This window comes from Phoca vitulina, unplaced genomic scaffold, assembly GCF_004348235.1.
Source record: "Phoca vitulina isolate PV1807 unplaced genomic scaffold, GSC_HSeal_1.0 scaffold7, whole genome shotgun sequence".
Classification (NCBI taxonomy): Eukaryota; Metazoa; Chordata; class Mammalia; order Carnivora; family Phocidae; genus Phoca; species Phoca vitulina.
The window spans coordinates 46,882,422-46,908,534 of NW_022589710.1; the positions used below are offsets into that span (position 1 = coordinate 46,882,422).

Here is a 26,113-nt window from a genome sequence, read left to right on the forward strand (position 1 = left end):
GGAACAGAGGAGGAACCACTGAGCACCTCCTGATTCTCCAGGGCCTTCTCTGTCCCAGCCCAGGTGTAGAAACCTCAGCTTGTCAGAGACGGGGTGGTGAGAAATGCAGCAGTTACAGACCTAAACAATCCACATATGCGGGTTGGCAGGCCAGAGCCCAGGAATCTGCATTACCCCACCCCCCACCCCCACAAGACTGTCATTCATACTAACTCCTGGTGGGAGAGAGGACAGAAGTCTTAAAGCGCCCATGGCTGTCTCCTTTAAAGTTCTTTCCCTCCGCTCCCTGTTCGCGCCTTTTCCGCGTTACTGCTCCGTGGAGGGGGAAGAAAAGGTTGCCTTGGGTCTCCGCAGTCCTGGGCCCACACACAGCAATGGGCTGTCCTTTCCCCTTCTTCTGAGCCGGCTGGACCCTGCAGGACCGTCGCCTCACACTCCCACGGGACGTGCGGTTCCCAAACCCTGGGGCGCAGCGGCCCCTCTGCCCGCGGCGCGAGAGCGCCCACCGCCGGGTCCAGGGAAGCCAACTAGGGGCGAACCCCGCGCCTGCCCCTCCCACTGGTGGAGGTCTTGGGGTGGAACTGGGTGGCTTTTAACCCTTTCGCTTCCAGAAGTCGTGACCCTAACCCCCAGATGTCCTCCTTTAAGGAGCCCGCATGCCAGGAGGACTCTGCGCTCACCCGGGGTGACGAGCTCGGCTGATAGATGGGGAAACCGAGGCCCACTGAGGGAAGCGATCTGTAGAATGTCCCGCAGGAAACTAGACTCTTAACTCCTGTCTAGAACCCGGTCCTCCAGGCCGGAGCTCTCGCTCCTACCCCCTGAGGGCCCCTGCGAGGTGCCTCCTTTAGGAAATTCCCGACCGCGGGCCTCCCGAGCGCGGAATCTCCGTGCCGTTTGCGCTCCGTGCAGCACGCTGCGAACTTCCTCCGCGGCTCCGCGCCGGCTTCGCCGCGCCCTGACAGAGAGGTGAGAGCCGAGCGGACGACACCTTGCCTCCTAGAGATAACTTGGGGCGCAGGGCCGGCCACGGGAGGCGGAGGGCCCGGCGGGAACGCGCTGGCCCTTTAAGGGGGGGACGGAGCGCATGCGCGGCGCGGGCCGGAGCCGAGCCCGGTGGGCGGCGGGCGGGCAGGCAGGGGACGCGCGCGGCCGGCGCAAGCTGGGCCCTGGGGCGGCGGGGGCGGCGGGGGCGGTGGTGGCCCGAGCCTCGCGGAGCAGCCGAGCCGCGACCTGCGCGTGGATCCTGCGCTCGGCCGGCTGCTCTCCCGGGACTAGCGCAGCCCGCGCTCGCCGGGGCTTTGTCACTCGGCTTCAGCTCCATCCGCGGGCTGTGGCTGCGCGAGCCTCGAGCCCTCCCCGCCCCGCTCAGCCCGGGCAGCGGGAGCGCGAGCGGACCGCCGCGGAGCATCCTTCGCCCGGCCCGGCCGCGCCACCGCCCATGCCGCAGCCACTCCGAGGCTGCGACCGCGCGGCCGGAGCCCGCCGCTCGGTGACCTCAGCCTGGCCCCTGCGCGCCGCCCGAGTCGGCCCCGCTGAGCCCCGGGCCCGGGAGCGGGACCCGCGCCCCACGATGGCTCGGCCGGCGCTGCGCGGCGCCGGGTGCCCGCTGTCCGCCCGCTGAGACGCGCCGGGCTGGGGACCGGCGGGGCCTTCGCGCTCCCAGCCGCGCCCTTCCCCCTTCTGAGAGCTGCGCTGCTGTTTCCCGGGGGCGAGGGGACGGGGGCCGAGACAAAGCCCACTTTGTGCGGGGAGTTGGCCGCGGGCGTGGAATGAGCGCGTCGGCGCGCGCCGCTTCCCCGCGCCCCGCCAGCTGCGAGTCTCGGCTCCCAGGCTCGTCGCGTCGAAGAAATCGCGGCCCCTCGCCACCCTCCGGTCCGGGGGTCCCGGCTCCGAGCTAATGCGGCCGGGAGTCGCCTCGGTACCCCCCGGAGCGCACGCCGGCGTGAGCGTGCGATATTTTGGAGAGGAATCTGTTTTCTCCAGAACTGGGACTTGGGGCGCCCGGTCGGCCTGGGCACCGGTGCCTTGACCCTCTGTGGCTGCAGGTCGGAGCTGTCTGGCCTCAGTTTCCCTCCGACTTTTCTCCTTTCTGCAAGCCCAGACTGCTGCCGTCATTGTTCTCGCTGTCAAATGGGGGAGCTTTGTGAAGGCTGCCAACTTGGGGTGTGTTCTCTTTATCCAGTTTCACAAAAAGAACAAAGCCTCTAAGGCTGACCCCGGACAACCACCTCTCTACCCCCTACTTCACGTTGAGGCACTGATTTTTTTTTTTTTTCTTCTTCTTATGGAGTAGTATTTTATTGTACAGGAGCCACGCCCTGGTTTCTTAAAGGCGCCTTGCACTCTGTTTGGCCATGTGTTATCTCTGCAGCTGGTGTGTGGGAGGCCTCCTGTGAGCCACCTATTTTTTTTCTGCCTCCTGATACATACTCCCACCCCCGTCAAAGATTCGGGGATGCCAGGGGGGAAGAAGGTGGCCGGGGGTGGCAGCGGTGGTGCTGCCCCCACTGTCGCTGCCGCCCCCTCTGGGGTCAGACGTCTGGAGACCAGCGAAGGGGCCTCAGCCCAGAGAGATGATGAGCCAGAAGAGGAAGGGGAAGAGGACCTGCGAGATGGAGGCATCCCCTTCTTTGTCAACCGGGGTGGGCTGCCTGTGGACGAGGCCACCTGGGAAAGGATGTGGAAGCACGTGGCCAAGATCCACCCCGATGGAGAGAAGGTGGCCCAGCGGATCCGTGGGGCCACAGACCTGCCCAAGGTGAGGGATGTGTATGTGTGTGGATTGGGGGGGTATTCAGGGTTTTAGTGATGTTGGGGCTGGGAGAACAAAACCACACCTTCCTTGGTGGGCTAGGGGACCACTGGCATGGTAACACTTTAAAAATACAGACAGGTTGTACCTGTCCAGAAGAATTTTCTCTCAATTGCCACTGAGGTTCTGTGAGGTCCACATACCCTGTTTCCAGTAGGTGCTCCTCCATCTCTTTTTATTTATTTTTTTAAGTTTATTTACTTAAGTAATCTCTACACACCAGTGGGGCTTGAACTCATGACCCAGAGATCAAGAGTCTCATGCTCTTCTGACTGAGCCAGCCAAGCGCCCCCTCTTCCATCTCTTTTTAAATACCCATGTTTTGTGGGCAGGGCAGTGGATTAACTAACGACTACACCAGCGTGGCTTACATCTTATTTGCTAAGCCAATGAACTGTGGGCAGAGAGGTAATGAAAGACTAAGGAGGACACAGGGCTTCAAGTGTAGAGAAAATATTTTCATGCCTCATCCCACTGAGTTCTCAGACAGCCTTGCAGAACAAGCGGGGCTTGGGGTCCCATTTTACAGATGGAAACTCAGGTAGGACCCCAGGGTCCCACAGCCAATAAGTTGCCATAGAGCCAGGACTCAACCACAGGTCTTCGGGTTCCACGTCCTCTGCTCTGCTGGATGCAAGATGCGGGGCAGTATGAAAAGGGCCTGTGGAGAGGAGTAAAGTTAAATCATCTTTCCGTGTAGGGCTGGCTCCATGATGGCTGTCCTTTGGTTGCGTCCCCCATGAAGGCTGAGGCTGTGTCTCATTCATCTTTGCCTTTCCAGGGCCTTCTGTGTGCCTCGCACAGGACAGGCAGGCACTGGTGTGTGTTTGCTGGATGAAAGTGCTTGAAGTTTTCGCATGCATAATTTTTGGGGTATTTTAGCAATATGGTTGAGACTAAGGAAACACTCTCCCCGATGCAGAAATGCCCAAAGAAAAGCGCTTGGGGCAAAGATCAGAGCCCAGTGCTTAGTCGTGCCTGCTCAGGTGAGAAGGGGACCAGAGACAACGGCCCTTCATGTGGAATAGACATGGACACAGCCTGTTTTGTTTCATTTTTACCAAGTTATTGGTGGAGCCATCAGAAACTGTCTTCCGGGAAAAGGGAATTCAGAGGTTGAAGGTTGAGCAATGGCCTAATATTTCCTGGGGAAATAAAATACGGATTGATTTTGCATGGCTACATAATTGCCCTATGTAGAAACTTGGAACTTGTGAAGCTAATCCCTTATGATTGGACATTATTTCTAATATTTTATTCTTAAGATGAACACGGTAGCGAACATTCTAAGACATACATTTGGGGATCCGTCTCTGATTATTTCCTTGGCATAAATTCCTGGAAAGGAAGCATTGCGTCAAAGGATACGGATGATGGTTTTGATTGCCCGCCTCTCTGTGTGAACTCAAGCAAGCCCTCGACCTATTTGAGCCAGTTTTCTCACCTGTGCGATGGAGTGGAGTGTGGGGAAAATTCAGTGAGAGACTACGTGTCAAAGCCCGTAGTTGTTACTGGAGGTTTGTTACCTCTCTTCACATCTTCCGTCAGGAGGGGAGGCTAGGTTTCACACGGTGTCGGCGCCAAGAGGGCCAGAGCCCCACGCTTCTCCCAAACAGCAGCGAGTTGGGGGTTAGCAGACAGCTCTCCAGCACCTTGCTTATGTCTGAATCGGGCTGTGGGAGAGTGTGAATGGTTCCCTGCAAAACTGTCACCACTCCCCAAGACTAAAAAAAATCTGCCAACTCATTAGCGACTGGTCTGTAATGTCATCCTGTCATCTTCAACCTTCACGTCTAGGAAGGACACCCATGAAAAATGAAGCTCTTGGTTGGGTGTGGAGGGGATGTCATGACTGACAGTCTGGTGGAGTGGAAGGGGTCTTGTGAGCAGACTGGAAAAATTCCGAACTCTCCCTCCTTAAACCATGGGACAAAGGTCACAGATAGAGAAGCTGGACATCTCTATGGGATTCCTCTTGGACCTTAGCCCAGAATAGAAAGGAGCCCTAGAGTCTGGGAGGCACCGGTGGTGGGATCCCAGAGTGCCAGCAGCAGAGACGACCAAGCCCTGGGCTGGCCCCTCCTGGGTGGCCGTGCCCTTGGAGGCATTCTCTGCAGAGGTCACATCATGGCGGTCCCGAGAGCTGTTTTGTTGGGTTGGTATACTGTTTTAAAAGATCACTAGAGCCAAAATGTAAAATTGGGAGATTTCACATAAAGATCCAGATTGTGGGCATCTTTTCAGAAAATGAGAAGATCCGGGAACAGAGAATCTGTGATCCCACATAGCAGCTGGCTGCTGGAGCTGAGGAGTCGTTCCCTCTCTCCCAACGGGCCACAGTCCCCGCCACGCCCTCCCCGCCTGCCTTCCCCCTTTGTGCTACCTGCCCGGCCCCTGCCCGGGGCTCAGCCTGGGAGCCCTGTAGTGTAGTGTGATACAAAGAGCTCGGCAGAAGAATCTAGCATATTCAAATCCTGATTCTCTCATAATTGTTTTTGTGTGAGGAAGGCATGCAACCTCCTTGTGCCTCAGTGTCCTCAGCTGTAAAATGGGGATAGTAGCAACACCAGTGTCCGAGGGATTTGGGGAGGGATTGATGAAGTCAAGCATGTGAAACCAGGGGAGCACATAATGTGTGCCCAGCAAATGGAGCAAGGCCTGAAGGTGCGGCGGCCACGCCCCAGGTGCTTTGGGGGAGCATCCTTTAGAGGATGATACAGTTCGTTGAAGGGCAGCCTGCTTCCAAAAGGATCTCAGGTCCGGGAACAGTTCGTGTCCTTTCATAAGAATCTCTCCTTGATGTTCCAAGCTGCCACCACCTTTAAAAGCTCAGGGGCCACTTCTCCCAGACCAGCTGCTGCTGGTCTTCTTACGGTGGCTCTGGCCACAGAGCTCCTGCAGAATGGGAATTGGACATCTCCTCAATGTGCCGGCATCCGCACACGCTGACCAGCCGCCTTGGCCCACACTGTAGTGACGCTGAGCAGGAATCGAACCTTTGCCCTGTGCCAGTCCCTGTTCTAAGGCCTCGACGTGTAGCACCTCCTTTATGCTGTGAGGTTGGGTCTGTTACGGTGCCCATTTCACAAATGAGGCATCTGAGGCACAGAGAGACCTTCAGGAACTTGATGCCAGACAGTAAATGGCAGAGCTGGGATTTGGATTGAGATGGTCTGGTTCTGACCGGCTCTATCAACCTCCAGGCTGTCCTGCCTCTTTCCCCCACCTTCAGCTGCGGGCTGATCCACCTCCCCGAAAAGCCTCCTTGTTGTGCCGGTTGAAATGGACTCCACCAGGGAGACTGTCTTAGTAGAGTTCAGGACTTCAGGGGGTCGTGGACCAAGGGTAACCCTTGGCCTTGGTAGTGGAGGAGGAGCTGTCCCCGAAGAGATCTGGGTAGTAGATACCACTTACTGCCACGTACCCCACTTAACTACCCCTTGACACTTCCTGGCTCCTGGTTTGTAGCTGGGGGTCAGGGGGCAAATCCAGGCTACCAGTCCTAAAGCGGGCCTGGCCATTTGGATGTACAGAATCCTGCGTATTTGTCTTTGAGCGAATGAGTGTGTACGTGGACGTTCAGAAGAACAGCGTCGGCACTGTGCACTGGTTAACACACATAACATGAGTCATGCAGCTGGCCAGGCAGCTCCTTCCAGCTAAGCCTCAGTGGTGGGGGCCTTTGAGGCCCCACTTGCGAATCCCACATCTTTTTTTTTTTTTTGCCTCTCTTAGAGTCCTTGCCTTCTCCCAGAGTAATCAATCCCTAGGTTCTCTGGATGGCAGGCGATGCCCTGACCCAAGGCTGGCTCTGGTAAGTGTCCGTGAAGGACCCTCTGACTGGAGCTCCCTCCTTGTCTGGAGTGTCTCAAAGGAGGACATATTTTCAGTCTCTATCCAAAGCTCCTGGAAGTCCCTGGATGGCCTCACTCGAGAAGGGGACGACCCACTTTGCCTCTCAGGGACCTTCCACCTGAGGAGGTCAGGCGCCATGCTGTTCACAGCACATTGCGAGGGAATTTTTCCAATTCCTCTCTCCCCTCCCCCTCACCCCATATCCCTACACGGGGAAGGCTAGGCCAGGCCCTCAGAGAGTTCTGGAACTCATCTGGCCCACGGTGGTCAAGCAGGAAGTGGAAGAGCGCCCCTCCCCCCAATCCTGGGACTTTTATCCCCCTGGTGACTGTACGTGGCTGCGTCAGTTTGGGCCGCAGTGTGATGTGAAAGGGGAAATAGCTTCCTCCAGAGAGAGGTGTCCGCTGCTCAGGACTGCCCAGACAGGAAGGAGGGGACCAGCAAGGAAGAGAGGAAGTTCACACAGAGCTCTTGCTCTGGACTCTCCCAACCGGGCCTTCCCTCCTGCATCTTCACCCTTCAGCGTGAGTAGGGGTCTGTCTGAGCCTGTCCTTTGTCTCCCTGTTAGCAGTGGCACCCACATGTGAGTGTACAGTGATCACTGGTGTGTCACCTCCCTCCACATTAGAGCCCCAGACATGGTAGCCCTGTCATTTAAAAGGCTGTGCCCTGTGGGCTCAGTATCTCACGACAGGGAGAACCTCTCCCACCCGAGCCCTACCCCAAGGTCATACAGACAGAGCTCCTGCTTTACCCTTTGGCTCACACATACCCCTATCCATGCAGCCTGAGACTCTCAGCAGCCCCAGCCCTGCTGGATGGGCTCCATGTGGGCTGGCGGTGGGGGGGGGGGGGGGGGGGGGGGGGGACCTCAGGGGGGGGGGGGGAGACCTCTCTGTGAGGAGCCTGAGGCCACCTCCCAGCAAGATGTCCTGGTGGCCGAGGGGGAGCCCAGACAGGTGGGCCTTGTTCCTGGAAGTCCGGTTCTTCTACCTAAAGAAGTCTGTTTTGTAACCCCAGAGAACCCTAGCTGGTGCTCCGCTTGGCCACCTCAGCCTCACTGACTTGTTGCAGCCAACTGCTAGAATTCAGGACCCCTGGCCTGAGAAGGGGACTCCCGTGCCTCCACGAAACCCCTCCAAAGTGGCTAGGCCATGGCAAATAGATCCCCGGCAAGGCCTGTCCCAAAACCTGTTTCTCCAGCCAGTGACCACTGACCGACTCCTCAGCAGTTCGGGCTGCAGGTGGAAAGCCTGTGCCTTCCCACGCTCTGTGATACTGGGGTGCATTCACCCTCATGGAAGGAGCACTCCCCCAGCCCAGGCAGGGCCCTGGGGGGAAGGGGACACCGGGTAGATCCATTTTGATCCAACACTTGAACCAGAGCAAACCCAGAACGCAAATGAAATTAACCCCAATACTGACATTCTTGTTGAGCCAGGAAGTTAATGGATATTTAAGATTCAAAACAGCTGGTGAGCCAACCTGTGTTTTTCTAAAATTATGGAAGAAGCATAAAATCGAAACATCAACATAAGCTCCAAATTAGGAATGCTGTCGAGTGCCAGGAGGGAGAGAAATGGCCTTGGTGGGGGGCCTGACCAGAACCTCTGGGAGCAGTTGCCGAGGACAGAGGGTCAGGACAGGAGGGAAGGGGGAGGCCTTCAGGCAGCGGCTTCTCTGGGGGAGAATCCTGGGTGTCGGGTGGGTGGAAGCTCCAGGGTGAGCCTCCCTCTTATGACCAGAGCTCTTTCTCCGCCCCTAGATTCCCATACCGAGTGTGCCTACGTTCCAGTCCTCTACGCCTGTCCCTGAGCGCCTGGAAGCCGTGCAGCGCTACATCAGGGAGCTGCAGTATCCTTCCAGGTTCGGGGTCATGGCCACCATCTGGCTGGCCTGCTGGTCCAAAGACCAAGGGGGGCCCATCTCCAGATGGGGCTGGAGAGGCATCAGCAGAGCGGCCCAGTTCCACAAGGCCCAAGAGCGCTGTTCACAGCGCATCTCTGTGGCCCTCGAGTGTGCTAGCAGGGCCTGGCCGGGGGAGGGTTTTCTTGGACAAGTGCCCGCCCCACGCGGGCCTCTCTGCCACCCACTTCCTTGTCCTCCGTGTGACAGGGTAAATGTCTCCTGAGGGGCCCGCTGGTGAGATTGTCAAGCCTGGGTCCCCCAGCCCAGACCTCCTCCTCTGCTGTCCATCCAGACCCAGCAGGAGAGAGGGGGAGCTCCCTTGGGGCTGTTTAACAGCTGTTTGAAAGGGATAGGGGGGAGGCAGGTGGAGGAGAAAAAGGATTTTACACTCCAGGAAGTAACTTCTACATCTTGGAACGTTCTCCTAGTTCTCTGCCTCTTTCTTCCCTTGTAGGAGGCCAGCTGCCTCGCATGGAAAGACCTGACCCCCCTTAAGCCCGATTCCCCAGTATCCCTGCTCTGGGCCTCTGCACCCCCTGTGCCTGCCCAGAGCTGTGTGTCCTGAGTCCTCTCGCTAGGCCCTTCCAGCTGTAGATGTGACAGGGATGGAAGGACCAGGCATGGGGCCTGAGCAGGAGAAAAGACAAGACTCATTACCGGAAATCAGGTCCAGCCCTTCCATTGTCCCAGTGGGGACGTTGTGGCCCGAACTGGGGAAGGCGGTTGGCTCAGGAGCAGCACCTGGTAGTTTAGCTGCGCTGGATGCAGCTCCCCAGCTCCAGCCTCCTGTCCATGCACATTGCTTCTCGGCTGGTTGGAAAACGACGTGCTGCCGAGAGCTGTCCGCTCTGTCTCTCCCAGCCCTGGCCGGCCTGGCTGCCCGCTCCACAGCTCACAGCCTGGAGGGGAGAGCTGTGCTGGCCTCTCCTTTCTGGTGTTCCAGTCTCGAGTGCCTTGTGGCAGCACTCTGTGGGGTTCTTACCGAGTCTGCACCCCGGGAGTGCTGGGCCCGGGGTCTGGCGGATGGGTGGGGGCAGAGGGACGCAGCACTTCCAGACCCAGCTAGGAAGCCCTTAACTGGCACCCGCAGGTACAATCACACAGGGACACAGTTCTTTGAAATTAAGAAGAGCAGACCTCTGACAGGGTAAGTTTGGGGAGCACCCTGTCTCTCTGCACCCAGGCTAACAGTGCCCCCAGCCAGGTTGGAGCACCTGGGGAGAGGCAGACAGGGACACTTCCCAGGGGAGCCAGCCAGTGGGGGCAAGTACCACCATGGGGCTCTTAGGTTGTCCTAAAGGGGGAACTCTTGCCCAAGATGAATATTCAGGGCTCCCTTGATGGAACATCCATGCTGAGCTGGGAGAGTGATGGGCAGCCCCCCAGCCTGCCTTGGTGATGACAGAGGGTGTCCCAGGTAGATGTCTAGCCTCATCTCTCTCTCTTTTTTTTTTTAATTGATGAGCCTAGCAGGAGAGAGCCAAGCCTCCCACTCTCTCCGGTCCCTGAAGCTGCCCGCATATTCCCCATTGCAGGGGACCTGTCTGCTGCCCCATTTGCCTTATTGGACACTCTTCTAGTCACTTAGTACAAGGCCCAGTGTCTGCAAAACAGGGACCCCGCAGGAGAGAACACTGCATCTCTCACTTCCCATTCCGCCAGCCCCTGTAGACCCCTGGCAGGCTTCACCCCAAAGAAGCCCCAGAGGCAGAGGAGAGTGGAGGGTGAATGCCACTGCTGGGTCTGGGGGCTCAGCCCAAAGTTTAAAACCCTGTGTTTTAAAAATTAATGTGAATTTTACATCTTTCTCCACACACGACCTGTCCATGTTTGCTTTCTTATGAAAAATACTTACATGGTCTGCTTGCTCAATGGCTTAATTACCCCTTCTCGAAAGCCCTGGGTTGAATCCAGCCTCTCTAGCCGAGAAGCTTTGCTCTCACCGTCCTGCGGCTGCTGGGTGCTGGGGGCCCTGCTCCAGCCTCAGTGCAATGGAGGAATCCAGCACCTTCCTGGGCAGAGCCAGTGGCCAGGCTGCGTTCTCAGGCCTGGGAGCAGCATCTGATGAGGAGGAAGGAACCAGGCCTCGGGGATAGGCTGTCTCAAAGTGGCCTGAATTGCAAGTTCAGGAACAGGCTGGGTTGTCGCTGGGCAGCTAACTGCCTGAGAGCCTGTGTCTAGGCCCCAGGCAGCCAGCCAGCTGCGGGGGGAGCAGTTGTAATTAATTACAAGCTCTTTGGAGAAGCCATGGTTGAGTCAGGGATGTTCACTGTGCTCCGAAAGGGACAAGAGCACTGCCAGGGTCCCCAGCATCCTTGGCAGGCTTTCCCACTGGCCCCCGCAACACCGTCTTCATAGAAGGCCCCCAGCCCCGTGGGTGTCCAAGACCTGCCTTCCAGGGCATGCCCCGCCCCCCCCCCGCCTCTTTTCCCACCATTCAGGCTCAGGACAGATTGGTAGGGGTCAGGGGGGTGCTGGCCCTGAGCTGGAAGGGAGGGGGCACTTCTAGACCACCTGCTCCCTCCTGCTGACCCTGCCCCACTGGAAGGGCCTGGAGGCTGTGTCCTCATGGTTCTGCCTCCCTTCCCCCAGGCTGATGGACCTGGCCAAGGAAATGACCAAAGAGGCTCTGCCAATCAAATGCCTGGAAGCCGTGATCCTGGGAATGTATCCTTCCTTGGCCCTTGGAGACCGGGGGCAGGTGGGCTCACCCTCTCTGGGCTCCAGCTTTCTCCTCTGGAAAGGGAGGGCTGAATGAGCTCCAAGGTCCTCCCAGCAGTCATGAACTTGGTCCCAAAGTGAAAGAGCTCTTGGCAGACTCAGTCCCCAGCACCTCAGTTGCTAACTTTCCAGGCTTTTTAGGCAGATCTTTTTTTTAAGATTTTATTTATTTGAGAGTGAGAGCGAGAGAGAGAGAGAGAGCGCATGAGCAGTGGGGAGGGGCAGGGGCAGAGGGAGAAACAGGCTCCCCGCTGAGCAGGGGCCCCAACACCAGGCTCTATCCCTTCCTGGGATCATGACCTGAGCAGAAGGCAGATGCTTAACTGACTGAGCCCCCCAGGCGCCCTTAGGCGGATCTTTTTTGAGTCGTGTAGACACAGTGACTGTGTTCTCTGAACCCCCAAATCAGGGCATATTGTCTCACAAAGGCTGTCGTGCCATTTCGGAGAAGCAGACAGTCTGGGAGAAGCCATTTAAATGCCCAAACGTTGGCATCTCCAGGACCCATTGATTTGTGGAAATGATGAATGGGGTCTTTGAAACAAAACTGCCTCTTTAACAAAGCAGAGTTTCTGGTCACCCCCCATCCAATGGGCAGAACTGAGGCCTATAGCTGGGCCACCAGGGTAGCGAGGTGGGACAGATCAGCCCCAAGTCAGAGCAGGAGGCAGACAGGTGTTTATGGCCTGTTCTCTGTTCTGACTCGTCTGTGCCTTAGCTATAGCCTTTTGTTTCACGACAGAATGTTAGGCTTGTACACACAGAATAATACAGTGACTCCCATGTGCCCGTCACTCAGTCTTACCAGTCCAAGGCCAGTCTTGATTCATCTCTGCCCACCCCTCCCATCTCCCGCTTCCCATAGTACCTCCCAGCTCTTAAGTATTCCGTCTGCCCCCCACCCCCCAGTATAGGTGCCTGGCTCAGTGCTGCAGAGAGGGCAGGGGGCAAGCTGCCGAACAGACCTGGGACAGATCGGGGACGAGAACGTGATGGTCAGGCCAGGAGCTCAGCTTCTCCAGGAGGACCGTGATCCAAGGGGGCACTCCCCTCACCCCTCATGGACATACCTACCTGAAATTATACACAGAGACCACAGGGCTGCCTCCTCAGTCCCCCTCCCGCAGAGGCCCCAAGAGCTAACTCCACTGTGGCGGTGGTTTGCTGAGAGGCAGGCCCACCTCCATGGAGCCTGAGAAGCCTGGCCCTGTCCAAAGGGTTCTTGGCGGGGATGTGCCTGAGGCCAGCCCGCGAACTTGAGGCCGCTGTCGGTGTCGCCTTCAGGAGCCCACACTCTCTTCTTCAGGGGCTACACACACAGGTGGAGGCTCCTGCCCACACTGCAGGAGGGAGGGGGGACACTCTGCTTCCTCCCCGCAGAGCTCACCTGAAGCTGGCCCAGGCAGGATCACGTGGTCCCACAGGCCTTTCAGAGGTTACCTGGGGACTGCTGGACAGGGAGATGACAAGAGCCGCTCCCATCTGGGCTGGGGCCCCTCCCCGTGGTCCCCACAGAACTGCCACAGCCCCCTTATTTGCTGCACACACAGCGGACGCTGTACCGAGTTTTCTCCTGTGCCGTTCCTTGCTGAGCCCTGAGCGTGTGCCCTGTTCATCTCTGTGTCCTCAGGCACTTGCAAGGAGTCGGGCTCAGTAAGTACCCTAGCGACCCAAAGCACAGACTTCGGGGGCAGGCTGACCTGGACCTGAATCCTAGCTCTGCAGCTTACTGGCTGTGTGACCCCAAGCAAGTCCCTTAACATCTCTGAGCCTTGGGTCCTCCTCTGCCAAAGGGCCCGCTGGTCGTGCCTGTCGCGCAAGGTTGTTAGGACAGCTGAACAAGTCACTGCGTAGAGGACACTTGGCGCAGTGCCTGTTCAGGGTATCTGCTCCAAGCTCTGATCTGTTCATCCCCTTCTACGCGTGTGTTCAAGGACAGTTCACTGAGTAACTCTTAGGTGCCTGGCTCTGGGCTGAGCCCCAGACAGGCATCAAGGAACGTGGTCAGACAAGGTCCCTGCTCTCAGAAGTTTGCGTTCTGGCAGGGGACACAAAAATAAGCAAGCGGACAAAGAAATAAGTAAAACTGTTGCAGTTTGTGGTGAGCGTGTCAGGGAGGAAAGAAGCAGGAGAGCCGAGTTGCATTAGAAGGGGAGGTCAGCTGTGACGGCTGAGCCTGGGGCGTGAGAGGGGCCGGCTAAGGTGGACACGGACGGCCCCCTGGTGAAAGGGAAGAGCTGGTGCAGAAGGTCCTGGGTGGGAACTCCAGGACGGAGAGACCGAAGGAGCGCGGCAGGCGGCGTGAGAGGTCGGAGCCGGCAGGCGGCCCAGGCCGTGTGGGCCTCCCGGGCCCGGGGAGCTTGGCCGGGTGTGAGGGGCAGTGGCCAAGCGCGGCTGTGCACTGGGGGGCAGCAGTGCGAGAAAGCGAACAGAACTGCCTGTGCATCTGGGAGGAAGTGTATGCGTGAGAGAGAGAGAACGTGACAGCACGTGTCTGCGAGCGAGTGGGGGGCGGGTGAGGGGACAGAAGGAGGGAGGGAGGGTGGGAGTCAGGGCTGCGGGCGGCGGGCCTCTCTCGTCCCTCCTCCAGCCACGAGGGCTTCTGGAAAGCCCTGCAGTTTGCAGCGGGGAACTCACGGTTAGCTATTAATAGTTCCCCAGCCCTGCTTGACATCCCCGCAGCGGCCGCGAATGACTGAGAGCCCTGACCCTACAGGTTACTTTATTGAGCACCTACTGCATGCCAGGCTCCAGGCGGGAGGACGGGATGCGGGTGGGGCCGGCTGGGAGTCGGCCCTCGGGAGCGGGGGGGGGGGGGGGGGTCCCCCCTGCGCCTCTGCCGGCCGTTTCCTTAGCCAGGCCGGCGGGCCCAGTTACCTCACCAACAGCATGCCCACCCTGGAGCGCTTCCCCATCAGCTTCAAGACCTACTTCTCAGGGAACTACTTCCGCCACATCGTGTTGGGGGTGAACTTCGGCGGCCGCTACGGGGCGCTGGGCATGAGCCGGCGCGAGGACCTGATGTACAAGCCGCCCGCCTTCCGCACGCTCAGCGAGCTCGTGCTGGACTACGAGGCCGCCTACGGCCGCTGCTGGCACGTGCTGAAGAAGGTGAAGCTGGGCCAGTGCGTGTCCCACGACCCGCACAGCGTGGAGCAGATCGAGTGGAAGCACTCCGTGCTGGACGTGGAGAGGCTGGGCCGCGAGGACTTCCGCAAGGAGCTGGAGCGCCACGCCCGCGACATGCGGCTCAAGGTCAGTGCGGCCGCCCACCCTGGGCCCGGCCGCCGCTTCCTAGTGCGCCACTTCTCGGGGGAGCGCCACCCGGCCCCCTCACCTTGGCCCCCACCCCAGCAGAGGTGGAGCGAGGCTCAAGGGAGGTGATGGGGGTGAAGAGTCTCCGCGGCGGGGCGGGGCTTGCCTCCGGGTCCCCTCAGGCGGGCAGGCCAGGGAAGGCTCTGGAAGGAAGCAGCAGGTGAGCTGGGTGTGGGTGGAGGGCGAGTCTGCCACCCCGGGGAGAAGCGCAGGGGTGCGACCCTCTCTGGTGGAGCCCTTGGTTGGAAAATGAGGGGCTGTCTGGAGGGAAAGGTAGGGCCAGGTGCAAGGAGCCTCCGTCAGTCCTGCATATCCTGACCCTTGACCTCCCAAACCCTGCATTCAGTAGAGGACCAGGAGGAAGTCAGAAACAAGAAGGAAGGCATACCATGGGAAGACGAAGAGGGTGGTGGTTCCTTCTCCCTCTTGCCCACCTGCAATGAGCAGGAGGGCGAGGGGCTGTTGTACCCTAGCAGGTGGGCTGAGCTGCTGAGAAGCTTGCCCACCCCCAGCCTTACAGTGGGCAGAATCTTGGCCTCTCTTTGGGTGCCCCTGGGACTGGGGAGCCTCCCCTGGTGCCTGGCCCCTCCTGGGTGCTCAGCCCTTCCCCACTGGTCAGTCACTATGAGCCCAGGAGGCAGCTGGTGGCAGGGAGGAGCTCTATTTTCAGGGCAGGAAACAGGTACAAGGAGCCCAGGCGCTTGCTCACGGGCGATGAGGAGCTCGGACAGGCGCTCGCTCAGTCTCGAGATGGGGGACACGGGCATGTCACAGGTGCCGGCAGTGCCCCAGCAGGGCCGGTCCGAGCTCGGCTGCCCTGCCTTGCCAGGCCCCACGCACGACCTTTTGCAGTGACAGCACCTTCCCTGTGCAGTGACCCTGCGCGGCTCTGGGGGGCTGGCCCTCCCCTGCGTACACCAGTTGCCCTGGCTCCGGCTGCTGGGGTCGTACGGGGTCTTCAAGGGAGCAGGTTAGACCCAGAATTGGAGCCAAGAGTTACCTATTCTTTAGCACTGTGATTCCCAATCTGTATGGTGCTAAGGATCCCCACGTTATTTGCCCCTCTCCGGCACCCCCACCGTATACCCCATGTTTTGAAAATTCAGGTCAAGCTGATCATGACATATAAAAGATGTTTCATTTGCTTTTCTCATGTTTGCTTAATCATACATAGCTGCCAGTCTGAGCTTCTACTTGGCTCAAGATTACCAGTGTCCCCCTTGGGACTGGTAGGATCCCAACCCAGAACGCAGACGTAGGCTGCTTCCCCAGCTGTGGCATTCACGTGGTATGGGTAATGGCCCTGTTCTCAAGGGCTTCTTACGGGCTCACAGAGCTCAGCGGCTTCCCCGTGATGCAGGCTGCCCGGCTGAGGAACCCTTGCTCCGGCAGCTTTAGTTCCTAGGAAACGGGTTTGGGATGACCCTGGGAACAGGGCAGCCTCAGGGCGGGAGGGGCTCTGGGGAAAAGCCCTAAGGGTGTCTTTGTTTCTTCCTCCACACCAAGATTGGCAAAGGGACCGGCCCTCCCTCCCCGACCAAGGACCGGAAGAAGGATGTTTCCTCCCCGCAGCGGGGCCAGTCCAGCCCCCACCGCCGGAACAGCCGCAGCGAAAGGCGGTGAGGGATGGGGTGATGGGGTCGTGCCTGGGGGAGCCTGAAGGCAGCTTTCCCCTCTCATCTTCTAGATCCCTGTGTTTTTCTCACCCTTTTCCCACCCTTCCCTATTTTGCCGCCCCCCTCCCCCCCCCGCCCCCCTGGCCAGAGGGAGGTGATGTGGGTTGGTGGGTTGCTGTCCCATTTCCCTGGGGCAAAAACCACACTCACTGGCCCCCTGGCTGCCCCGTGTGAGGCCCTGGTGCCAGAGCAAGGGGCCCACACAGAGGGTCGGAGGCAGCTTATGTGGGAGGGAGGCGGGGAGGGGTGGGCTCCTGCCAGACAATGAGTTCTCCCAGGAACACTGCTGGGAAAGGTTAACCTCAGATGTCAGCTGGTGGGCGGCTTTGAACCTAGCTTTTGCCCCTGCAAGTCTGGTGTTTGCCTCCATCTAGATGGCAGAAACATCCCATTAAAATACCAGGCCGCCTCCTCTCCTTTGTCTCCTCCCCAGCGGTCTGGCTCTTGCGTTAATATCATTGTCATTCAGGAGCCAAAGCTCCGGGATGATTAAGGGGCACAAGCAGGCTTCCATGGGCAGTGTCATTCCCTTCGACCCCGGGGGGCTTTGGTAGGGAACAGGCTCCCAGTGCGGCGACAGGGTTGAGCTGTCACAGCTAGCCGCAGTGGGGGGCCTCCAGCAAAGAGCAGGGGCCTGTAAGAGAGTGTCGGGACCACACGCAGGACAGCACAGGCAGGTCGGGGTTCCAGGAACACAGTCCCACATGGACTTCGCTGCTGCCTTTGGGGCACCTTGAAGAATGGAGGGGGAGCTACGGGGAGCAGCCGCTGTTTGTTCCCCCCCGCCCCCACCAAGCCACTCACCCCTACCCCTTCTCCATTCTCTTTTCCCTGCAGGCCATCGGGTGAAAAGAAGCCTTCTGAGCCCAAAGCCATGCCAGACCTCAATGGGTACCAGATCCGGGTGTGAGGCACGTGGCAGTACCCCAGCCTCGCCACTTCTGGGGGCCAGGATCCATCTGCCAGGACCAGCCTCGTTCGTGGGGAGGGAGGGGCTGGTGATGGGGGGCAGGGCAAGAGGCAGCAGGAAGGGCCTGTCTCAGCTCAGCCACCCAAGCTGCTGCCCCTCCCACTGGGCCAAGACCCCTAACTTTGGGCCAAGAAGCAGTTAGTATTTTATTTGGAATTTTTAACCTGATAACTGAAGTTTAAAGTGTTTGGGGAAAACTTAAAAAACTAATGGATCTGCCCACCGCCAGAAGGCCGGTGCTTAGGAGATCTAAGTCCCACGAGGCTGGGCCAGGAGGGGTGGCTGGCTCTGCTGGCGTCTCTCTGGGACTTGAGTCCCTCCTGTCTGTGGGAAATCTCCCAGCCCCACTAAGCCTGTGGCAGGATGGGGGTGGGGTCTGGGGAGGGATGGAGGTGTTTGTCCGGTTCTGCCTGCCCTGGCAGAACCTTGACCCAGGGAACGGGAAGCAGGGTAGAAATCATCCTGGGAAAGGTGTGTGTGGCCAGTATCAGGAGCCTGGCACAAGGCCACATCTGCCCCAAGAGCAGAGCCCACGGCCCAGGAGAGCCCTCGTGCCCTTGTGGCCCCCGGACAATGCTCTGCGGGCTGGAGGAGAGCCCAGGACAGACCACTGGGGGAAGAGATCGCAGGCCCCTACCTGGTCTCCTTGCTTAGTCCAGCTCTGCCTGGTGCTGAAGCTGGGGGGCTCCCTGCAGAGGGGCTGGGCTTTGCCAAAGGCCCAGAGCTGCACTGGGTTCAGCGTGACCGTAGGGACTGAGCAGGCCTGGTGGGTCCAGGAACCGTGGCTGGGGACAGAGTGGGACACTCAGGCCTGGGGCTATCCCCTGGCAGTCCCCAAGGGTTGGGGGGAGGCACTGCTACTCCCCCCTTTCCGTTACCTCAGTCCTTGCTGTGAAAAGGAAGACCTGATCAGGATGCTTGTGCCTCAGGCCTGTCTCCCCTCCTTTAGCAGCCCATCTAGGTTTGGGGGTACCAGTGGCGATCAGGCCTCTGGCGTGTGGCTTGTCAGGGAAGAATCTGAACAGCTGGAGTCTGCACAGTCTGCCTGTCAAGTGTGAGATACCTGGCAGGCGAGTGAGAAGTGGAAAGAAGTTGGCAGGGTTGGGGGAAGGTTCTAGAGGCTCAAGCAACAAGGAGGTGGCAGGGCAAGGATGCAGCTGGCCACCACGGAGGAGCAGAGCCTGGGAACTGGGGAGTGTACGTGAGAAAAGGATGTGGGGGAGAGTTTAGAATCGGGCTGCTTGGGGAATAGTGAGTTCTCTGCTGCTGGAAGTATCCAAGCAAAGCCTGGATGGCTACTTGTCGGGAAGCTGTAGAGAGGATTCAGGTTATGGGAGGGTAGCTAGATAAGATGACCGGTAAGGGTTCTTTTCACCGAGAGGCTATGATTCAGCCAGGGCCTGGGCCCTGGAGAAGGGAGGATCAGAACTAGAGTGGTAAGCTCGCTCGCCCCCAGGGCCAGGCAGGGCATTAACAGGAGGGCTGCAGGGCTGGGTGGGCGCTACTGCTGCTCAGCTCTGCTCAGAGAGGGGCCCTGCATCGCCAGATTGTCTGATTTTTTTTTTCAGAAGCCAGAACTCTGGATTTTTATGTGAAATATCCTGACCTTTAAATGTTGGCAATCAGTTCAGAAAATGTAAAAACCCAAAATGAAAGAGAATGCCAGTTTGTAATCTCTGAAGTAGAGAGAGCTGGTGCTGGGTAGAAGTTCACTGAGATGCTTTGAGGTGGAAATCGCGAAAGTTCTAGGCTTCCCAGGGCGGGCTCGCCGCTGAAGCGGGCCCATGTTTGTCTTCCTCACTCTCCTAGCAGACCAGAGACCCACCCGGTCACCAGCAGGGGTGGAGTGGAGATTGTGCAACTCCCAGCCTGCTAGGGAGATGGATGGGGAGATGGGTGGGGCGAAAGAGGGAAAGAGGGAGACAGGATGCCTTTGCAAATGTGAGTGCCCATCAGGGAAGCACCAGAGGCTGGCAGCTCTTCACACCAGCAGCTTTGGGCCCAGAGCCAGGCCCAGCAGGAAGCCAGATGGGCAGTCCCTTGGGTTCCTCAGGGGTCACCAGGCCCTGGGGAGGCACCTAACCTGCACCTGGACTGTACCCCAGCCAGGTCAATTCAAGGGCCACTGTGACCCCTGACTCACCATCCCATCCCATCCCAGTTCTCAGGGAGTGGAGTGGTGTTCCCCACGTTCCCCACATTGGCCTGAGGCAGAGATGGCTCCCTTTGGGAGGTGTGCAGCTGAAAAGGAACGAGGCCTTTTCCAGGTCTGTGGTTGCCTCGTGCAAGCCACTCATCAGCAGGAGAGGGGACTCAGACACCCCTGTAGAGCCCAGGGCTTGAGGGAAGGCGTGTGAGAGGGGGTTGGGGTCAGGGAGACGGGAGGAAACTGCTCAACCCACAGGCTCCTTTGCCAAAGCCGTCTGGGGAGAAGGAAGTGGAATGAGGCCCACCCCTGTTGCTGCCTGCAAGAGGGAGCTGATCGCCCTGAGCTGATAGCCCCCCGCACTCCCTTTCCTCGCTGAGCCCTCGGCCAGTGGAGGCCACCACAGGATACAGCGGTGCTTTGTAATTTCTGTTTAACATTTTCTCATATGTAGCAACCCCTCCTCCCCTCCTGAGCGTGTTTACACGGGCTCTGCTCCCTGGGGCCGGCCTGACTGCAGAGGTTCTGGGGAGCAGAGGCAAGGACTTTGGGGCCTTAGTCACCATCCCTGGTTTCACCTCATCTCACTTCCTGTGAGGAACAGGGGCCTGGCTCCTGACTCAGGACTGCCTTCCAGCACTCAGTGGGGGCTCCTCTGCCCCCAGCAGTGGGGGGGGGGGGCGCTGCTGGCCTTGGAGGCCCCAAGGTGAGGTCAGAAAAAGCTGCTTAATGAAGGTGGGTCGGGGTGGCAGCGACTGTTCCTCAAAGCCCAGCTCCCTGTGCTCAGTGCTAGCTCAGAACACTGGGAAACTGGCTTCAGAGCCTTCCCGCCCACCTGCCAGTCCTCTCCCTCCCATGGCCTCCACGCAGTCATGTTCCCTCACCCATGGCGCCAGGCCCCATCCTTCCTGGCCGTGGCCACATGGGGAGGGTAGCAGCCCCCTGGCCTGGGTGCCATGAAGCCTAGGGCCAGGGTTCCAAGGAGCAGAAAGGGCCATAGGTCAGCTGTGTCTGGTTTCAGGTCCTGTCAGCACACGCCCCATTCCTTCCATCTCAAACTTGACCTTCTGGCTCTGAGATGGGGTCCAGTTCTGGTCAGCAGCGTGCCCAGAGGCCCATGTGTCTGTGTGCACCTGGGTCTCCTGCCTGGGTGGCTTTCTGGCTTCGATGCACCAACATCCTAGGGCCCACCTTCTGGCCTCGGAGTACAGGAGAGTGCAAGCTGGGCCGGCATACTGTGTTCTTTGTGCCGGAGCAGCCCTGCGCAGAAAGCTCCATTCGTGCCCGCTGAGAAGCCAGCTGAAGGGTGGGAGGGGCCCGCCCCAGGCCAGGCAGGGCTGCTGCGGTGCTAGCTGCAAGCCCGTCAGTGTTGACCCTCTTGCCACATCCTGGTGCTCCTGAGTCCCAAGTTGCCCTTTCTCTCGGGTGTGCTTGGCCCAGGGGCCTGGTGATGGGGGCCGCCCCTCCCTTAAGCTTTGTGTTGGGCTGCCTGTGGGACCAGACTTTGTCCTTCCTGCTCTTCCTGTGTCAGTATTGCCCCTCCTCTCTCACTTTTACACCCCTCTCATTGCTGTGCTCACTTTTTTCCTGAAATGAATAAAGGCTCCCCGGCTCCGGTTGCACGGGCTGGGCAGAAACCACATGGAAGCCTTGTCTCCTTCCCCCTGGGAGCTGGGGCTAGAGCCCACCCCACCCACCAGTGTCAGCCTCGGTGGCTGCAGGAAGAACCTGACCAGAAATGAGGGGAGCCCCAAACCAGCCAACAGGAAAACCTGAGGCCCCTGCAGTCGTGAAACTTCTGGGGTTCCAGACTATCACCCTCAGCCTGCCTAAGCCACTCTGCTCTTGTTAATCCTAGCCTGGGAGATCTTTCCTGCTGGCTGGAAATGAACCCTTCTCCTTCACACAGCCAGCCTGAGCCCCGCAGGCCGGCATCTGCTCCTCCCATCCCAGTTCCCAGCAGCCCCCCGGGAACTGAGGAGGAAGGAGTATTCCCCTAGGAGGAAAGGTTATTTCAGAAAACCACAGCAACAGGGATCTGAAGTCCCTGCTCAGCACAGTTACCCACAGCCTCAGCACAGAATCTATGGTGGCTAAAGCCACCGCCTTGGAGAACATCTCTGGTTCCACCCATCACCCTTGCTCCCTCCGGCTCTGGGCCCCTTCCCATGCTTTAAGATTAGCCCAACCGTAGCAACCAGACTTGTACAGAAATAGCTTTTAGACCCCACAGCTTTAGTTTTCACCTGTACCCTTCTTTCCTCTGCTCTCCTTTCATTCAGCTGAGAGTAAAACCTGGACTTGTAAGAAGAGGTAGGGTATTTCCTCCTCCTTATTCCAGTCAATCCTCATAAGGTCCTATGCGAAACAGCAAGACTCGCTGACTTTCAGGGGTGTGGTTGTAAAGCATGGCAGCTCAGAAGAGAGGCAGCCTGCTGGAATCCACGAACGTCTTAGACTATAGAGCATCCAGAGAGAGGCAGTTTGGCTACTTACAGGCTCATTTAAGTCCAATTTAAATGATACCCAAAAAAGACCTTTCAGTAAAGATAACCAGAATCTGTGAATAATGTGGATTGTACACCTTTACCCAAAGGCAACATAACGTACACATTCAAGTCCAGCTAAAATACCCAGTCAAGGGCCTGCGGGTAGACTTCAGTGACATGGGCTCATTCATAGCGGGGCCCCTGGATCGCTGGTGTACAAGTGAGGGCTGGGTCAGTGCTGGGACCAGAGTCCATCATGAGTTCAGCAGGCTCATTGTGGACACTGCTTAGAATTGGCAGAGACGTAAATATCATTGTGGACTTCCGGGAAGATCAGGACCCAACTTATGGGGGAGAGGGGTTACCTCATTTCCTGCTGCTCTGTTTCTTCCTGGCTCTCAGCATGTCCCGGCCTCATTTAGGCACACGAGTAATTTGTGTTGGGACTTTTGGATGCAGGTGGCACTTCTTGGATCCCTGAACATGAAGAGGTTGAAAGCCCTGTCACCCCCATCTGCCAGGATCTGACCTCTTGACCACCACTCTGGAGGGCAGTGGTGACAAGAAAAAGTGGTCATAGCAAAGACCAAAACAACTGGCCCTGATGTGGACTGCCTGGTAACCCTTAGTGTTTGCCAAGGGGATGAGGGGACCAGCTGCTGAGGCTTGGCAGGTGGTGGAGATGGGCCACCTCAGGTCGGCTGGAGGGACAGCTCTCTGGGGATATGCATTTCCTCCAACCCCCAACAAGAAAGGCTTGGTCGTGGAAAAGATGAAACCTCCCAGAATTTAAGTGTAGAGACTCCAGTCTTCTCTCCACAGCTGTGTGCGGCCTCAGCAGCAGAGGACCTGAGGAGGGATGGGGCCGAAGGCAGAGTCGCCTTGGAAACACATTCAGTTCACATTCTCCTAACCGGGGCGAGAGCTGACCTTACCAGGCTCTCATCTGGCTGGTCCTTGCCTAGAATAGTTTTGCTTTGCGCATTTGCTCAGGAGGGGGGAGGCGCACCAGGATGAGGCTGGAAGTGTCGGGCCGCAGGTCCACCCTCTCCTCAGGTGGAAACTACAAGAGGGGGCTGCCTCCGACTCCTGGGAGAAGAGAGGCCACACTGTGCATTACATAACCAATCAAACAACAACCCTCCGGTTAGTTGCTACACCAGGGCAGGAACTGGGGGAAAAAACAAAGTTTAAAGACAAAAGCCAGCAGCAGGCTGGTTGGTCATTTCCCTTCTCCCAGGGCCACCCCCCATGGGTCTGCCTTACAAGAGAACCTGTCTCTCCTACTCCAGGAAAGGCTATGTTCTGAGGAGGGTGGAGTGTCAAGGAATAAAGCAAAGGAGATACTCAATTTACCTCTTTGGGAATTGTGTTTCCTCAGATATAAATAGAGGTAATATATGAACACCTGCACTGCCACGTCCTAGTGTTGTCAAATGATAATGGACGTGGAAGTACTGTTTCAATTTAGTAAAAGGCTGTGCCAATGTCACGTGACTCAGGAAACCCTCCAGGCCAGGAAGGGGTCTCTGGGGACACACCTCAAAGCTTAGAGCTGCAAAATAATGCCTCGCCCATGGGCAAACTACGCAGCCAGGCTGGGGGGAACTACCCATCCTCAATGCCTACCGATGATACTCTGCAAGTCTTAGCATCCCTTGCTTGCCAAAGCCCAAACGACACAATTTCAGATCTGGAAAATTCCTCACAAGTGGAAAAGATTATTACTTTAATTCCTATTTCACCAAGATATAAAACACAACAAGGAATGAACTTACCCACAGTCACCAAATGACCAGGCCAATATGACCAAGCGGTGTTCCTTATCTCTGGCTGTTTTCTTTCGGCTGAATCCCAACCCAGGTGGTTCAACAGAAGCACCAGGTAACTTTAAATAATTCAGATTCTCAGAGGCTGATTCAGAGGTATGGGGTCTGAGATTCTACTCAGGCAAGGCAGGAAGCCACACCTAGTTTCAGGGCTTCCCAGGGGCATGTGGGCTTCATGGACCTGCTGCAGAAGGAGACTGGAGGAAGACGAAAGTACCAGCAGAATGAGGCCCAGAAGGGAAACCTTCCCAGCAACAGATGGCCCACAGTCCAGCTCTGACTCCAGCATGCAAAAGAGATTATCAGAAATAGGCACTGAGCAAGAGGCAACTGCCACGCGCACATCATGCCTCACGCAGCTGCCATAGCTTTGACCAAGAAAATGCTTCTCACCCTACGTTCCATTCAGACTCTCCTGAAATGCATGTGGACCAGGGGAAGATATGGTGGCAGCAGACGGAATGGGAATGAAAGCAGCTGAAGGAGCTGTCCTCTAGCTTGGTGAGGAGGGAGAAGAGAGCTGGACCCCAACAAAAGGCAAGCGAGGAGGCTTCTTCAGGCCCTGTTCCTCGCAGGCCTCAGAGCAGCAGGGACATGTGCCAATTATCACAGGGCCATTATACCTTTCTCAGGTCAAGCTTTAGCACCTGAGAGCCCAGCCCAAGATCGGTCTCTTCCTCTCGCCCACCTCACTCTCCAGGCCTTCTCTCCCCCGTGCCTTTCAGGATCCTAACAAAATGATCAGCAGTAGGGGGCAAATGTTAAACCTTTATTTGGAAAAGAGAGCTTAAATGACCACTTAAAACCCCCATTTCATTTCCAAAACAGAAACAAATAAGAAAACAAGGAAAAAGATCATCTATAAAACTCCTGCCCTCTGCCATCTTGAGGCATTTTAAACTGCATTTCCTGGCAGAAGAGAACAGTGATGGGCCATAGTCCTGAAAACCAAAAGGGCACTGACTTGAGACCATCTCAGGAGGTGCCCGGGGAGAGAGAAACACAACGATGGGTAGGGTGTGGACAGGTGGGCCTGGGGCTCAGACAGGCACATGCCCAGTACCCAGGATACAATGTTCAAAAATACACACGCACAGATAAATTCCCCAGTACCTGGGTATGGAAAGCTTATAACCATGAACACAGCAGCAGAATTCAGGCGGGGTCTTTGGCTTTCAAAACAAGGGGGAGAGAACCTCTGGCTAACTGTCCCTAATCTAGCCTCTCCGCCATTCCCTTCAGTCCCATTCCGGAGGCCGAGCGGGGCAGCAGCAAGGCTAATCTGCAGAGACCAGCAGCTGTTCTGAGTTGAGGGAGGTGTGAGGAGCTGCCGGCCCAGGAGCACCCAGGCTGCACCCCAGCTATGAAAGATTAAGGCATGCAGGTGATACATGTGGGCAAGGGGCCCCCCGAACGGGCCAGGGTGGCCCTGTGCTAGGAAGAAAAGCCCTGGCAATGAGCAGCTGAGGCCTTGCTGGCCAGAACAAATCCTAAAGCACCGCCCCCTCGAGTTCTTGGACAGGTCTTGCCCGAGGCCACCTTCTGCAGAGAGGGTTTGGCCCCACCTAAGTATCAGGCTTTTTTAGGAGAAAATGGACAGGAATGGGGGAAGCAGCGAGGTAAAAAGTCGTGGGAGGAAAGGAACAGAAGACAGCTGCGGAGGTGTGCAGAGGAAAGAGAACAAGTCCCTGAGGTCTTGGGTCCCAGCTGAAGTGGCCGCACAGCCTGCCTGCTCTCACCACTGCCAGGACTCCCACCCTTGCCCCAGTTCTGCAGGGGGCAGAGTCCAGTAAGACAAGAGTTTCCTGAAGGTTCTTTCTAGTCCTTTAAACCTCAAACTCTTATTCCAGTCCACTCACCCCACACAGGGGCTCACACTGGCACCTCTCTCACAGCGGCCTGGGGAAAGGGACGAGCCCTAGAGAAAGCGTGCCAGGGCTGTGGGAGCTCTGGGTCCGAGGCTCAGAGGCTGCTGCGGCAGGCAGTGCAGCCCTGAATCTGCTGTTTCAGGCTAGGAGGCCCATTCATTCCCAGCGGCCGGATGAGGAGTATACGCCCTGGGTGGCATGAGGAGCGCCTCATGAGACACAGGGGATAAAAGCGGAGAAGGGCCCATGCCCCTGCTGCTGCGTGGCAGCACACAGCTACCAGGTCATGCCCCCGACCTGTCAGGAGGGCGACAGCCCCGGTGTGGAAAGTGGGCTGGTCAGAGGCAGGCACGGCCGTACAGAGGAGTCCCACCCCGAGAGGACACATGCACGCTGCACACCTCACATGTGTGTGCCTGGCAAGACGGCTGGGCCCAGAGGTCATGAAAGCAGAAAGAAGATTGGGTTAGAAGATACCATCAAGAAACGGCCTGAAACCAAATAACCAATGAGATCAATAG

The 26,113-nt window shown here is 57.7% G+C and overlaps 1 protein-coding gene and 1 long non-coding RNA gene across 2 annotated transcripts in view; one reads left to right on the plus strand and one right to left on the minus strand.

Moving 5' to 3' along the window:
* The window catches only part of LOC116632696, an 84,517-nt gene extending 83,460 nt beyond the window's left edge, over positions 1–1,057 (minus strand). Inside the window, exon 1 of the long non-coding RNA XR_004299486.1 lies at positions 681–1,057. This is a non-coding gene — a long non-coding RNA (uncharacterized LOC116632696). The remainder of the gene's footprint in view (positions 1–680) is intronic.
* A 571-nt stretch (positions 1,058–1,628) lies between these two features.
* Positions 1,629–26,013, plus strand: VASH1 (vasohibin 1). Its single transcript, XM_032405650.1, has 7 exons — positions 1,629–2,761; positions 8,436–8,524; positions 9,669–9,725; positions 11,171–11,245; positions 14,173–14,554; positions 16,121–16,233; positions 17,128–26,013. Exons 1-7 carry the CDS (start codon positions 2,459–2,461, stop codon positions 17,198–17,200), a joined length of 1,092 nt encoding a protein of 363 aa, XP_032261541.1. The 5' UTR covers positions 1,629–2,458; the 3' UTR covers positions 17,201–26,013.
* The last annotated feature ends 100 nt before the right edge of the window (positions 26,014–26,113 follow it).